Below are 15,942 nucleotides of genomic sequence, written 5' to 3'. Positions count from 1 at the left end.
CACAAGCTTTTATTCAGGGATAAAAGAGTAAAGAGGGTGTGAAAACAAATGCAAACTAAACTTCCCATATTCATTGTAAAAACAAGAAATTAAAACAGAATATAATTTTCCTTCCATTTAACAATTATGCATCACTTTATGATGGTCTCTGGAAGGTTTGAGGCTGTAATGTGATAAAATGTGAAAAGGCGGCGGATATGAGTAATTTAGCAGAGTTGTCTCCTGGTTTTCTAAAAGTCTTAAGGTTTTTCTCTGCCTTTTGGCTGCCTTTCCAATCATGTCCAAGGTTTCTTAATTTAAGAAATGACCAGTGTTTTGATTCAACTATAACAGACAACAAACATGCCTTAATAACTGACTTGAAATGGGATTTTTGGGCACTTTTTGCAAGCAGGTTGCGACAAACTGTTCTTATAAACCCACCAGACACCATTCTAATCCAGATTTATCTCTCTTTGGGGAGAACTTCTTGGATGCAAACGTAGAGTTTTGTTCCCATCAAGCTGTTATCTATAGTTGTATTTGTGGATATAATTTGAAAAGCTGGAATAGCCTTTTTGTAGCCAAATGCAAATCAAAAATGGTTCCTTAAATGCATTACGTGTTTGTGTAGCACTGATTCACATACATTTTCACAGTTGTGTGTTCATCTGCAAAATCTAGTAAAATTCTGGGAAATGTCAAATTTACCAGCTTTTAAATGGATGTAAATTTAACACCAGTTGCACAAAAAACATCTACAATTTTCACTGTTATTGTTTTTTAAGTAACTTCAAGCCAAAATGGCAATATCATGTTTGAAAAAGGAAGTACGCCCTTACATCAACGGGGAACATGTCAAGAGAGAAAGGAGCAGACGGGTAACGCAGATTGTTAATTGATCACCATCATTGTTTCCACCTCTAACTGCACAAGTTTTCAGTTTACTGGTATAGCACAATGTCAACTAAGAAGAATCTCAGCAATGACCCATCAATAAGCAAAGGGTGGTTTGTTGAATTTGTCCTTTGTTGAATTTTCTGCACAGAGAAAAACAACCAGTTGCCAATCTTCTCAGGAGTTAAAATCTAAAAAAAATTCAATGAAAGATCAGAACGCACAATACTCTGAGAAATTGTGAAAGACCCCAAATTTCAATTTCAGATTCCACACGCCTCAGTTAGCATGTAAAGTCAATAAAATTGATAAAGACAGAAAGATACAAATGTTGCGAGGAGAGAGCTTTGTTATATAGAAATAATGACAGAACAACTTCACGTTTTATGCAAATGAACTTTTGGGAATTTTGGAACAAACTGTGAAGTAGGGAAGAGAGGAGCTGATGATAAGTGCATGTTTTATGATCATAGCCTGTTGCTACTGTGGGTGCAATTTTTAATTTCTAATTTGGTTTAAAAAAAAAAGCAATGCTTTGGAATATTACAGATTTCTGAAGGACAAATAAAAACGTCCTCAAAATCTATGTCACACTTATTTTGTAGTGTTGAAATAATATCCTGAACCCAGGGGAGTGAAAGAAGGAGAGTTAAAAAACAAAAACACAAAACAGTCCAAGAAGTAAAATCTAACATATTTCCTTGGCAACTTGATCAGTGAAGCGGAACTGGCGTTCCTCCGCCCAGAACGATACAACAACTCTACACACACATCCAGGAGAATCTGTTTTCCCATGAGTGTCCTTGTCTGTCCTCATCAGCCCCAGGAGCCTCTGAGCAGGTCCATGGCCGAGCGAGCAGCACCCAGCTCAGGGATTGAGGGAGATGTGTCCTCCCTGCACCTTACTTCAGGTAGGATTCACACCAACATGTGCTCCAACGGGAGGACCGAGGGGTTACCACCGAGCAGAAATAGAAACGCAGCAGATTTAATGGAACTAAATGTCATCTCCCTTCCCACTCTCAGCCGCTTCTGAACAAAGGCTGCAGCTGATATAATCATCCCTGACTCAACTTTATTTCTTGTTGTCTCTCCTCCCGCTGCATCATCTTTTCCCTCCCCCTCCTCCACTTCTGTTCCCTCATTTTTCCTGTGTCCTCTCAGACATCTTCCCAAGCAGCACTACGGCCCCCTCGGGGGCCCCGTCAGCACCTCAGTCCTCCCTGTCAGAGGTCAGCATCCTCCCGTCACTGGGCGTCTGTCCACTGGGGCCAGTTCCCTTTTCCAAAGACCAGCTCTACCAACAGGCCATGCAGGAGGCGGCGTGGACGCACATGCCCCACCCGTCCGACTCGGAGAGAATCAGGTGCAGTAAACTTGTCACACTTCCTTTTATTGAAATAATTACAGGTAAAAGGGATCAAATGTTTGGATACAGGATGGAGACTCTAACTGTGGGACTCGTTGCCCTCAGCACTCAGTGCACCTCCATTTTGGACCCACTCTGAGAGCTGATGATTTAAAGTAATTTCCTCTGATCTGTTCATACTGTAAAATGTGACTCTAATAAATGTTATCTACAGGCACTCTTTGGCATTTTATTGTTCAACCCACGGCTTTTTGAGCTTCTAAAAGCATCCTTTAAGTGTTTTTTTTAAATTGATTTTGTTTTTTATGAAAACAATTGATGTTATTGCATCTAGATGTTCAAAATAAACTATTAATATATCATATTATGTAAGATATAACTGGTCTGAATGAGAATCAAGATAATAATAATAATAAATGGAAATGGGCTCTTACCAAGTATTTTTGGTTTAGTGCAAATATCTTTGGTACCCTTGAGATGAGATAAAACCCAGTTCTGGATTAACAACAAGATTTCTTTTATGTTTATTTTAAAGGCGTGTGAAAGTTTCTGAAAATCTGTTAGAAAAGTTGTCATGGATCTTAAATATTTTAAAGATACAGATACTTTTTTAATTATTTATACAGTGAAAGCACAAGTCAAGACCAAGTAAACAAATAAATTTTGCTTCACTTGCTTTCTTAACAATAAACCAAACCTAAAGGTAAACAGACATCACTCAATAATTTATTAGGCTTGAATGAAAAATACAAATCAACACACTTGTACCCTTTTAAATACAGCGACAATAAACATTTATTGATATTTTTATATGTCTATGTCATGCATTTGTTTTCTTGGGTTTTTTGCATTTTCTGACAGAAAATTTTAAGAATTGTTCAAATTCATTGTTAACTGGCATTCTACATGTGCACATATTGGTCTTTAATCTCCCTTAAGAAAATGAAAAATCTTTTTTTTTTTAAGTATTTCTCTTTACACTTGTAATGCCAAAAAGATTCAGCCGATTTCTAAGCAAAGGAAGCAGCTTAGAGACTCTTTTTTGCGTTTCATATTTTCTGAAGCTCAGATGTTCTCTGCACACCTGCACACAGATTCACAGTCAGAACCCGGTTTGCTGCTGCTGCATCTGCAGCCCACACATCTACAATTGACATTTAAATCCAAACACTCGACAGCTCTCTTCCAACGCTACCTGTTTGTGTTTTACAGTCGCAGCAGAAAAACGCTTCTGTCTGTTTCTGTTTCTTGAGTCTGGTTCACTTCTAATCTCTCATGCCGTTATTTTTCTGCTCACAGCCATAATTTCTGCTGCTTGAGTTGAAGAGCTCACATTAGTCAGATATTCCGAGCTACCACTCCATAAAGATTATGATGTGGTGATTGTTATTTTTCACGCCACACGGGATCTAAAAATACAGAAGTTGGCTGAAAATGCAGTTTGCTCAGCAGCTTAAAATGAATCAGCGAGGGCAAACTTTGGGGTTGTAGAATCCGTGTTCAGATTTGATCTGAACTCAGTTGTGTTTATCTTAAAAATGTATATATATTATCCTAAAACAACACCCACATTATCCCACTGCTGTTCTACAACAAAAAAAATTGGATTAGTTATATTCTTATTAATTATATCCCTTCAAATTAATTTCTGTTGGAATTGGTCCATTATTTTCTTTTAATTAGAGTTAATTAACCAGCAAGAAACAAAGCCAAACTACAGCATTAGTCTGAAAATAAAGAAGATTAAGAAAAACACAGAAAAAATTTCAACGGTGTGAAATCATTAAATAAGAAGAAAAGATGTTCTGAAACAGTTCAACGGTTAAAATCTGTGTTCAAAGCCGTGCTGCAGTTCACTGCCTGTTAGAACGCCTTTAAAAATGCATGAATGCTTTATGTGGGCCAGCAGCGCTACACTTAGAAAATGTAATGGGTTTGTTTTTAAATATTGTATATGTGATTATTTTAAATAATAATAAAAATCAATAGTATGCTATTGGAATACATGTAAATGTTTTTTTGTGGTGTGAGAAAGTATTTTTGTATTGAATGAATAAATTCCCTTATTTCAGTGTTTCAGTAATTATTTCATGAACACGTGTTATATGTCTGGTCAACACTGTTACAGAGGAGCTGATTGTTGCTAAGTCTCTGTGTCGCCGCTGCAGGCAGTACCTGATGAGGAACCCCTGCCCCACCCCACCCTTCCACCACCAGATGCCACCACCTCATTCCGACACTGTAGAGTTTTACCAGAGGCTTTCCACGGAAACGTTGTTCTTCATCTTTTACTACCTGGAGGTAATTCTGTGTTCATGTAACACGGTTCTAATGAGGAGTTTTTAATTCTAATTTAACTGGGTTATCTGATGATAAATGCTATGAACACTGCAGCCGTTCCTGATTTACTTCATGTCCCCTCTGCTCCCCGCTGTGTGCAGGGCACTAAGGCCCAGTATCTGGCAGCCAAGGCCCTGAAGAAGCAGTCATGGAGGTTCCACACAAAGTACATGATGTGGTTTCAGAGGCACGAAGAGCCCAAGACCATCACTGATGAGTATGAGCAGGTCAGTTTGGATTTATGCTCACCTGCTAATCAAATCCAGTTGCTGCAGTTGTTGTCCTTGGCGCTGATTGTCTGAAACCTGAAGAGCAGAAGTAAGGAAGGCTGACTGTAGAAATGACCTTCTGGTTGTCCTAAAATGTTCTCCACTCTGTGCATTAATGCATATTAATGTATATTTCATGTTGAAACTGTTAAAATAGGCACTTAAAAGCATTTTTAGAGAGAGTCTGAAGTATTTTAATTAATTGTGTGTGACTGTGACGCCTAACCCCCACAGATACTGGGGGCAACTTGGAAGTGGGCTGAGGACCACACCCTGGGGAACGCCAGATAATAATATTTTCCCAATCTTTCCTTTTTTTTAGGGAACATACATTTATTTCGACTATGAGAAGTGGGGCCAGCGGAAAAAAGAGGGGTTCACCTTTGAGTACCGGTACCTAGAGGACCGAGACCTCCAGTGACACGCACAGATACCGATGAACGGACAGCTGAGAAAGTAAGAGGAGGACAGACGGATGCACAGACAGACAAACGAATGAAGACGGGTGATCCACCTGCTGACATTCCTGGATTTGACCTCAGCTCTCTGGGGGGAAAGGAGACTGGAGGGTCAGCTTAGGGGTGGGGAAGGGGGGGTGGCCAGGTTTGCAAATGCACATTTGAAGCCCCCTTCCTCCCACCTGACCCTCCAAACCCGCCTTACTATCCTCACACTGACAGAGACAATTCCTCACACCCTGTCATCTCCTTCCTCCTTCTCTTCTCCTCCATCCCTCCATCATATTATTTTTATTTGCATCCTTTTTTAGCAGCCAGACATAAAATCAGTCTAGGTTGTCAGAGAATTATGTTATTATCATGCTCTTACGCTGGCTTTACGTTCTCTCGGTCCCATCAGGACCAAAGAGATTTTATACACACAATTATTCAAGAAATTGGGGAAGTCGCCTTCAAATGCTGCAGCAAGAAACAATTTCTGGCTCTTTTTCCACAAACAATTTAAACAAACATGATTTTAAGCCCTGAAAACTTCTTCAGATGATTGAAGAGGTTCATAATTGTTAAATTTGGACCCAAAATGTTAGATCCTGTCATTCCACCCTGCTGCTCCCTCGAGTGTTTGTTCTCGCCTCAACAACCTGACTTCACCTTTGCGTTAACACCGGCACCAGTGGCTGTTTGTCGTAGGTGGCACCACGGGCCTCGCTCAACTCTGTTGTGTTCCTTTATAAAAGCCCAAAGAGGATTTTTGTGAGGTCCAAAATTATCCTGCACTGTTTTTACTTCCGTCAGGCCTGTGGTGGAGGAGGGTGACAAACAGCCGGAGAGGTGCTGGTAGTAACCGACTCTTACCTGGTGGGCAGCGTTATGTCACGCTCTGCAAACAGATGCACAGAAATAGAATCCAACTTCAGGTCTCTTTCCTCCAGCGGTATCTGTTTACATGGATTGTTTTTCACACCAACAAGGAGAAGGTGAACCAAAACAGCGAGACAAAAATGTCCTGGATACACTTTTTTCATTGACTGCGACCTTTAAAGGAAATGAATTCCTAAAAACAAATAGCATTTCGAGGAACAGAGGTTGAGAGCAACTAAAAGCATGGGCAAAAAGATAAAATTCAAGTAAATAAAGAAAAGATAGTTCATCAAATCTACAACAGTGCTTCAAATAAAACACAACTGAATAGTTTTACTTCTTGAGAATCTCACAGTTAAATCAAATCAAAGTGTCTAAGAACATAAACTAATAGACCAGAACTGTAAAGGCAAGTTTTTATCTTTTGAAACAAAAGCTAAGATGTAATATTGTTTTTTTACGCATTTTTTATGAACTTGCATTTGTTGTGAGATTATATAACGCAGGTCTTATTCAATTCTGTTGTATTTGCAGAGCACTCCTTTTCCTGTTTTGGCCATGAACATGAAGCTCTTGATGTTTTATGAAGATTGGATTAGCACTTACAACACAATATTTAAGTTACTGCAGAGAAATCAGGGCATATTCTCCTACAGCAGCAATTTGAGTAAAAGACAGCATCATATTTGGATTTTCTGATGAATTGGGAGAAATTTGAGCGATTTCTAATTAATCCTAATTGGAAAATTTGTGAGTGAAGAGCCCAACGACACCTATCATCGCCGCGGAAACACTCACAAGCTTGTTTCCTGCTTTCTGATGATTTCAAACAGCGAAAATAAAAACTGCCAGCGCGACTAGATTTAGCCAGATTACAAGAGAGGATCCTTGAACATAAAAAGCTGCAGGTGTGATGAGAGTTGCAGGTGTTGGATGCTTCCAGCAGCCAGGTTTGTTTTGCTCATTCAGGCCCAGCTTCCTCCTTTCCTTCCTCCTCCTCCTCTATGTGCCAAAGAGCACAAACACCAGCACTGCTGCCCACTTCTCCTCTGTCCTGCAGGTCTCTGCTTCATGTTTACACTCTCATGGATCCAATTAAATTCACAATGAACTCACACATACATAACAGCCCATGTACCATCCTGGACACCCGGACCACTTCCTCGTTTTGTCCCTCTTCCTTTGTTTCTCTCTCGGCCAGACTCCTGCCTTCCTCTTTGTCTTCTTCTTCATGCCAGGTAGATATTTCCTTTTTTTCTCAGGAAGTATTCAATTGACCATTTTATGAGGAAATGTATCAGCCAGCACAACAACAAGCGAGCAACCTTTCAGCAGCAATTCGTACTTTTAATTTTGGCCTCATTTGGGAAGTGTTTGCCTGTATTCGTACTCTACAGTGGCCCTTTTCATTTCACAAAAAAACAAACAAAAAGCATTTTTTCTTTTTTAATAAAATAAACAAATATTCTCCAATGTTTGGAGCAGCTGCTGAAAGAGAAACCATCTTTATATTTTGTATTTGTTGTGGTAGATTGTATATTACTTTTTTTCTTTTTCAGAAGTGAGGAAAATCATTTTAAAGAAAACACAAGGACGGAGCTCTGCGTCCTTTTTAAAGATCAGTTACTTCTGGACAGGAGTTTGAGTTGTTGTTTTTTTTCTTGTTGTTGTTTTTTTAAAGCCGAACACAAAGACGAGACACAAAACCCGACACGTATTCACTTGACTGACAGTCCTGCTTTTAACCTTTTTTGTTTACTGATTTTTGACAAGCGGGCGGGACGAGAGGTCGAACCCAAATGTGAATCTCTTTCTGCTCCTTGTCAAAAGTGTTGAATAGACTCTCATTCTTTAAACCTCTCCTTTATGTTTCGTTCATTTTTTTCCGTTTGTTGTTGTCGTCAGACAGCATGGAATAATGACACTTGCAAAGTGGCGCTGAAAAAGTAAATAATGACATAACCATGATAAAAGGATTGTAAAATATTAATAAAGAATTACTTTTCAGAAATCTGTGCTTGTTCTTTTTTCCCCACATGGTTTATGCTTGAGTTGAAAGTGGAAAAAATACAGCTGCAGGTTCCCATGGTGACCAGGAAAAAGTGGTTGGCAGGAAGAAAGTTACAGGCATTTTTTAAATAGATTTTTAATATAGATGTGTAGGCAAACTGAAAAATATACATGACTACTTTTGCATGAATCACTGTGCTACAAATTAAAAAAAAACTTTACATGGCTGAATTAAAAAGTTTTTCAGAAAAAAGTTATAATTTTTGTTGCTGGGAATAAACCATAAAAGGAAAAAATTCACAATACATTTTTTTTACATTTTACGTGGGGGGGGAAAAAAAGGAAAAACATTCCATGTGTGCTTTTATTTTGGCAATTTTGATTTTTGGTAAAATAAATTGTTTCCCCTCCTCCAACATCTCTATGACCTAACAGTCAGACAAATTTAAAAACAAAAACAAAGGAGCTGGATTAGCAATGTTTGTCAACAACTGGTGGTGTAATCCAGAACATATTACTGTGGAATATCATCTCTGCTGCTGTTAGCATGTCATAGCAGTCGGTAAACTGTCAAACAGGAACAGTCTTTAGTCAGAGGCCTCTTCAGATTTGTTGCGAGACTGACTGCTACTGGATATCCTGACTGGTCACTGCAATACTTTGATCATGTGAGTTACAACATTCAATTTCCTTTTGGATAAACAGTGTTTTGTAATTGAAACTTAAATGTTAACTTTTTTTATGCCTCGAAATGTTTTTTATTCTGTATTGGTGGATTTTCATACGTACGGGACTTTAACAGGACCGCTTGGATAACCCTAACAGCAGATGTTCTCTCTTCATCTGCCAGATTTTTATAGATGAGTCGATAAAAAGCCTAAAAGATGACGGGGAGTTAAATATTTCTCTCGTTCTGCGTTCACCAAACACACCTGGGTGTTTTTCACATGGTTACATACATTAACACCAGCAGCTGCCTCTGCTGCCCACTGAGCGGCTCCCTCACAGGCAAATCAGCTTCACTCCGCCGCTATAACGTACCTCTGCAGTGTGTGTGTGTGTGTGTACCCCACTCCCCCCACATCCTGTCCTTCACCTCTGGGCTACCGCCGCCCCACTTATTTACACTCGGCCTGCTTTCATGTGCGTGTTCTGCAGTGATGTTTGTTTACTCTTCTCGCGGTTTTCACTCAGTTGTTTGCCACAGTCAGACATATGGAGACGTGCGGCCATATGGCCGTGTTTTGCAGTTCTCCAGAGTCAGGCTGCAGCAAACCGCTCTGTCATGCTGCTTTTTGGATGACTGTCTGCATGCTCCGACCATCACAGCTCCTCATCCAGGACTGCTGCCTGCAGATGTGACGTTTATTCAGTTTAAATTGTTCTCTGAAGCTTTCATGAATACAGAGTTTGAATGTGCGAGCTGCATTGTGTGGAACCCTGGGAAATTAGTGTGGTGTTTAGGTAACTGCGCCAGGTTCAGGACAAAAGGACGTCTAACCTTCCCAGCATAAAACACATCGAGATGTTGAATGTAAATAAAACCTATTCAGTTTTCAGTTGTAAGGAAAGGATCCTGATCCTCAGACAACAAAACTGCAAAGATTATATGGACACAATTTCTGGATCTCAACATCCAAAGTCAGACAGTCCAATTACGATATTTGGCACTGGAAAAAATCTGTTTTCAGTTTGACTTTAACGGGGCTTTTTGGTAACTTTCTGTCAAAAAAAAAAAATACACGTTTTGTTAATCATGGTGGATTTGTAAACAGAACAGGGCTAAGATGTCCAACAGAGTGAATACATTTTATATGCACTGTACGTGTTCATCCATCCTTCATCCAAAGCCAGGCAATTTGTTCTTGTTTTGTTTTTGTTTTTTTTTTGCAAATTCCCTAGAAATTACTAACCCAACTAGTAGCTCTCTGGATATCTCGTTATCACAGATTAAATCAAACTTAAAACAGTCAAACTTTGTGTTATTTTAATTTTTCAATGAAGGTATTCACTAAAAATTGAACAAATTTTTGCTTAGTACAATCAACCAGATGCTGATAACCAAAAAACCTCAAAGATTAAAGTTAAGACCAGGATCTGCTAAAATTTCTGTTGTCTCTCAATGCATCACTGTTTCATACCTACCAATCTGTCGGGCTTCCTCTGAAACTTTTTAGTCAACTTTGAATAATCAATTGATCATACTGTACTGTTTGATCACTATGATCAGATGGAATGTATGTGATTGAATTGAAATGATTTTTTGTAAAGTACCTTGACACAAGATTTGTTGTAAATAAACTGAATTGAATTGAGTTTAGGAGCCTTTTCATTCCTGAATGATTTTCAGATTACAGTTACATGAAAATCTGAAGAACGATGACTGAAAATGAGTAAAAATGCAAAAAGAAAAAAGAAAAGAAAAGAAAAAGTCCAAAGAAAATGTTTATTTCAAACCTTGAGGGATTTTCAGCTCAGGTCACATGGAGAAGCTCCTCATTTCAAACCCTTAGAAGTTTCCATTTCAGCAAGCATCCATACTTAGCATGACATATGCATGTTGGTGTGTGTTTGTATGTGTCCTTCGTTCATGTATGTGGTATGAGTGACGCACTCTCTGCTAGCCAGAGGACGTTTTGAGTCATCCCTGTGTGTTGACTGTACTGAAGTCTGGCAGGGCGACCACTGAGAGCGGCGCTGCGACGACTGCAGCGTCAAACCCGCGCCCCTCCCTCGCCCCCCTCCTGCCCCGGAGATAATGAATTAAAGGCAACACATGATGAAAATGAGAGCAAAACCAGAGATTTTCGCTCATTCTGTGTGAATTTTGTAAATATGAACTAGTTTACTTCCATACTACTGAGTATGATGCATTTCTGAGCTTTTCCCACATCTGAATAATGTAAATATTTATCACATGTACATGTTTAAAAAGCCAAGCGTTCCCCTCGTGTTCCTACATGAATACCTTGCAGCAAACCAGAACTCGAGAAGACGCCATTTTTGCTTTGACCTACATTCTACTGTCTTATCCTTTCAAATGTGCTACTACAAAGATGCACGATGGAGGTAGTGATGCAGACACTGAGGGAGAGAAAAAAAAAAGAAAAAGCATGACCTGAGAAAGTTTCTCAGCAGCACTATCAAAGTCTGCAGCGCCGCAGGCTGTGGAGCAGCTGCTCGCCACAGCAGCTTCAGAAACTCCTCAGCATCATCACAGAAACACTTCACAGAGATTCCCAGCCTGCGGAGTCGGGTCGGTAGATGGTCGACAGTCTGCTCCACATTATCCCGGTGTCCGGCCTCTGACCACACAGTGACATGTAAACAGCCTGCAGGGTCAGCTAAACTATGACTTAATCAAAGAACAACAAGCTGTCCCTTCGTCAAGTCAAACAAGATTCCAGCAGAATCAAAGGGAAATCAGTAACTCAGGAAAATGCACATTGTTCATAATGACTGGATCATCTGAAAATAATATGCAGACACCTGCTGTGAGCTGATGAGATGGAAAAGGAAAGAAAACATCTGTGTCATTTTCTCAATGTGGCTGAAAAGTCTGTTTCAGTGTTTTGACATTTTGTATGAGAAAGTCTTGATTTATTCCAGCATTCAAAAGTTTCAGCATTCCTGAAGGACACTGAACTGATGCCTGCAGCAAGTCAGGAAAAGCATCTAAAGCTGTGACCTTCATCGTCACACAGCTGAAAAAATAGATGTAAATATAGATATGGAGCTGAAAGAGCCAATCCCAAAGAAATTAAAGTCGGATGGTAAACAATATTCCTGATCCCTTTACGTCCACATCAGAATTAGTCAATGTTGAGCAGAAAACATTTGTTAGGCTTCTCTGCAGTGACTAGATGTATTGAAGCATTTTTGGTGGAACATGAAGCTGATAATTGTTTTTCATTAGTTAGGCAAAAATGGATAACCCCATTGCAGATTTTTTATTTTTTTTATTATTTTTTTTGCCACATTTCAATATTTCAGATTATCAAACATTTTTCAAATGTCAAAGATTAAATTCATCAGAATCATAGAATTGTTCTTATTCAGCTACATCAAAAGGTTTTAAAATATAGAGAATTATAAACTGGTCCAGTTTAAGAACCCATTTTCTTGACTCCAGTCACTCAACAAAGGAGTCACTGGAACTGACTGCCTTTGTTGCATAAAGCAGTGCTGTGTGCTTACCGGAGTCCCAAACCTTCACAAATGTTTCAGACAGGACTAGATTGTTTCAGACATAATAAAGTCCACAAACTGCATTATAAATTAACTCCTGTCATCTTTGCTTTACATAAATATTTGTTTGATCATCTAAAATACGGAAAAAAGAAAAACAAAAGTGAAGGAAATCTGTAAGGGGCCTTATAAATTTTACATATGTGTATATCTTTATGCTGGTAGCCATGGCAACTGATAATGTAAAATCCAACATTTTTTGGATGTTGTGTTTTTAGACACATAAATCAGAAAGATCTATTGCCACTTCTGTTTTCACATGCAGGGATTTGTTTTGGCATCTGGTGCAAACATATAAAAAAACTAGAAAAAAATGTAAAAAACTTAAACAAATAAGTATAACCAGTCCAACCCCAACAGGAGACCTGAAGGCATCCTATTCACAAATGGCTGGAACTGACTCCCCTTGTTGCATAAAACAGCTCCAAATATTGTTCTATTTCAGCCCAATTGTTTTTGATCCGGTCTAGTCCAATCCAAGCGTAAAGCTCATGGCTCTGCATGCACAGAAACACTGGGAGCGTCCATGCATGCTCCCAGCTGGACCAGATGCACAAAAACTCTTCACTCTTTGGCGACAGTTTTACAGTTTTCAACTATAATGCATCGATTTAGCAACTGTTTGTTGAGAAGAAAACATGTTTCAGTCATTTTGCGTCAGGAATACAAGATATTTTTCTGCCTTTTTATTCCTTTTGTCCAAATGCGGCCAAAAGTTTCTGTTTAATGTTTTCATCAAAGCGATTCCATAAAGAATCATAAAATTTGTTTTGATGTTCGCCTGCAAGCCAATCCCAATCGCTTTTCCATTGTTATATTTTCTCTAATATGTTTTCATCAGTAAACCTTTTAATGTCACAAATCCTGACAAATGAATCGATCTGATTTCCCTGTGAATGGCTGTAGACTCATGAACTGTTTAATTAAAGCATATGAATCGATAGTTTGCTCTGTTCTCTGAAAGCCAGCGACTTATAAACCAGATCAAATCGTTGGGTCTTAAGTCTTGTAGATGATTCTTCACCCACACTGCCAGCCATGTAGCCGTATTGACTGCAGAGGGCCTCTGGGGAATGTTACTGATTTCCTGTCCAGAGGAGACAGTTAGGGGCTGACGGGGGATTTGGGGGGGAGGGGCGGTTCAGGAAAGCCAGAGGAAAACAGTCGAGCCGTTTCCTGATACTACATTGTTGGCTGGATGAATCCTGCGAGTTTGAACTTTCTTGTTGAAGCAGAACAACAGAATGGTTCCTCGTCTCCCTCTGTCAGCCGGACTGGATCCCCGGGGGGATCATTAAAGGTTCATTTCTCCTCGATGTGCCTCCCATCACGCTGCCCCCTCTGAATCATATCTGCTCTGCAACGTTGTCCTCCTCCACACGCTCTAATTTTGCTCTTGGAGAAAAAAAAAAAGAATCTCTCTCTTGACCTTTTTGCTTTCTCTTTCCAGCTTTCTCTTGTTGCAGTTTCAACCGAAGCTCTGAAATATCGCAAGTGTGACAAGTTACAGACACTAATCTATTCTGCTTCAATCTTGGAAACAATCTGAGCTGTTTGTCAGCGATGAGAGAAGATTCTGATGTGAATTTGACTTTCCTTTGATCAGATAAAAAACCCATTTATCTGCTAAATTTGACATAAAACTATATTCTTGTTAGTTTCAATACATTTTATATTCATTTTGTTCCAAGTCTTTTTGGAATAAGAAAGACAAACTAAGTAAAATAAATCACCATCTACCCTAAAGACCCAGATCTGTTATTATTGTATTGATGGACAAGGAAATCAGCATTTAATAATATCTCTGTAAATGTAAATTTAAAATTAAGATTGTTTTCCTTGCTATGTATCCAAGTAGCTCATTCATAAATGTATCTTGTGTAAATTTAAATCCTTGAATGGATCAGACCAGCTAGGTTATAAAGTTGAAAAGTTTGTGTATAATTTGAGATGGATACGTTTAAGAACAACACCAATCCTTTCAGAGTTATACAGTAATTACCTCCACATTACCAGAGGGTGAAATAAACACAGTCCAGATTCTGCAGTCATAACACAGGAGTTCATTCATCTTCAAGTCTTTTCACAAGAGGTTTGGACATTTAAAAACTCTAAACCTGTGATGAGAAATGATAATTTATTAAAGTAAACAAGGTTATTAATGATTATTTTTAAGCATTTAGCATGGGGATGTATAGAAAAGGTCATTAGGAAGTAAACAGTTGGTCAGACAGTGTTTAAAATTAACCAGCATGCAAACTGGTTTTAGGTTTCACATCATGGTTGAGTGTAAATTTGTTTCTACAACAAGCAGTGGATTTTCTAATGTGATTAGGAAATATTTTACATTTATTATTTATGAATGCTGTAAATGATTAATTATGACACATGACAGCAAATGAGTGTTGAGTCAAAACCTCCTTATGAGTGCTGGGTTCTGGCGGATGCAGATGAACTCTCAAATGTCATCTTTAATTCAGTTTGTTGAACAGAAATGATTCCTTACCGAGAAAATCCTGAGTTTAATGCGACTCTTCATTCATTGATGCTATAGGATGGCTTTAAAATTCACAGCATGCATGGTAAACATGAGCGACTGCCACTTCTGATCACCATGGAGCTGCCACTTCAATAATATCTTCATCTGCCCATGTGTAGTTTTCATTTGCGAGCTGTGATATGTGCTGCGAAGGTCTAAATTAGAAGATCATCAGAGCTGCCTTTGGTGAGGGAACAGCTGGCAAAGCGTCGGGTCGATACGCGCCAACTCCTCTGGCTGTTTCCTGCAGAGACCATCATGCAGCCCGTCCATCTGCGGTTCCTCCGCTGCCTCCTCTCTGCTGACCCGAGTTCAGCGGCGCGCTTTCCTCTCAAACCTACAGCCGCACAGATAAAATATTAATCTGCATGAAAACGGAAGATGCACTTGAAAGCAGCTGGCAGGAGTCTATCTGAGGACAAAACAGCAGATTGGAGGAACATGATTTCATCTTGTGAGGATGCTGAGATTTAAACAGTGTAAATGAGGTCGCTCGCTTCTCAGCTCATGGTTTCTGAAGTTAATGGTATGTTATAAATATTGAAGAGCCACATTAGTAGTGGTAATATATAATATATTATGTTAACATTAAAATTTAAATGCCAAAAAAAATCACAAGTTGTTGAAGAAAAACCTCTCCAGAGATACATCAGGTTATGAGAAGCATCCAGGGTGATGATATGTTATGAAAATCATCTTGACTGCATGTATTTTGAGGGATGTACAATCCGGTCTCAAAGCAAAATGATGAAAAAACATAAATCTTGACCACTTCTTTTTGTGCTAACGAGTAGAGATTTAAAGTCCCAGAGGAAAACATTCCTGAAACCATGTTTCATCAAATGTTGCATGTTATGTAACAGCTTAAAAATGTTAACGTTTGTACAAAATTACACATATTTTGTGGGTACATATTTTTTTTTATTAATTACTTGCACACAATTAGCTGATCATGTAAGGTCGCTATCCATT

At 38.9% G+C, this 15,942-nt stretch overlaps 1 protein-coding gene across 1 annotated transcript in view; it reads left to right on the top strand.

Annotated features, from left to right (window-relative positions):
* LOC106945030 (CCR4-NOT transcription complex subunit 3-like) overlaps positions 1 to 7,595 on the top strand; it is a 28,845-nt gene extending 21,250 nt beyond the window's left edge. The window contains exons 15-19 of the mRNA XM_015028429.1: positions 1,697 to 1,787; positions 2,041 to 2,242; positions 4,414 to 4,546; positions 4,687 to 4,812; positions 5,177 to 7,595. Coding sequence (XP_014883915.1) covers positions 1,697 to 1,787; positions 2,041 to 2,242; positions 4,414 to 4,546; positions 4,687 to 4,812; positions 5,177 to 5,275 — 651 coding nt within the window. The 3' untranslated portion in view covers positions 5,276 to 7,595. The remainder of the gene's footprint in view (positions 1 to 1,696; positions 1,788 to 2,040; positions 2,243 to 4,413; positions 4,547 to 4,686; positions 4,813 to 5,176) is intronic.
* The last annotated feature ends 8,347 nt before the right edge of the window (positions 7,596 to 15,942 follow it).

This window comes from Poecilia latipinna, unplaced genomic scaffold (assembly GCF_001443285.1).
Source record: "Poecilia latipinna isolate Pla-1442-1.1 unplaced genomic scaffold, P_latipinna-1.0 Scaffold124, whole genome shotgun sequence".
Classification (NCBI taxonomy): domain Eukaryota; kingdom Metazoa; phylum Chordata; class Actinopteri; order Cyprinodontiformes; family Poeciliidae; genus Poecilia; species Poecilia latipinna.
The sequence above is the reverse complement of the archived record's forward strand: the minus strand, read 5'-3'. Positions and strand labels throughout refer to the sequence as shown.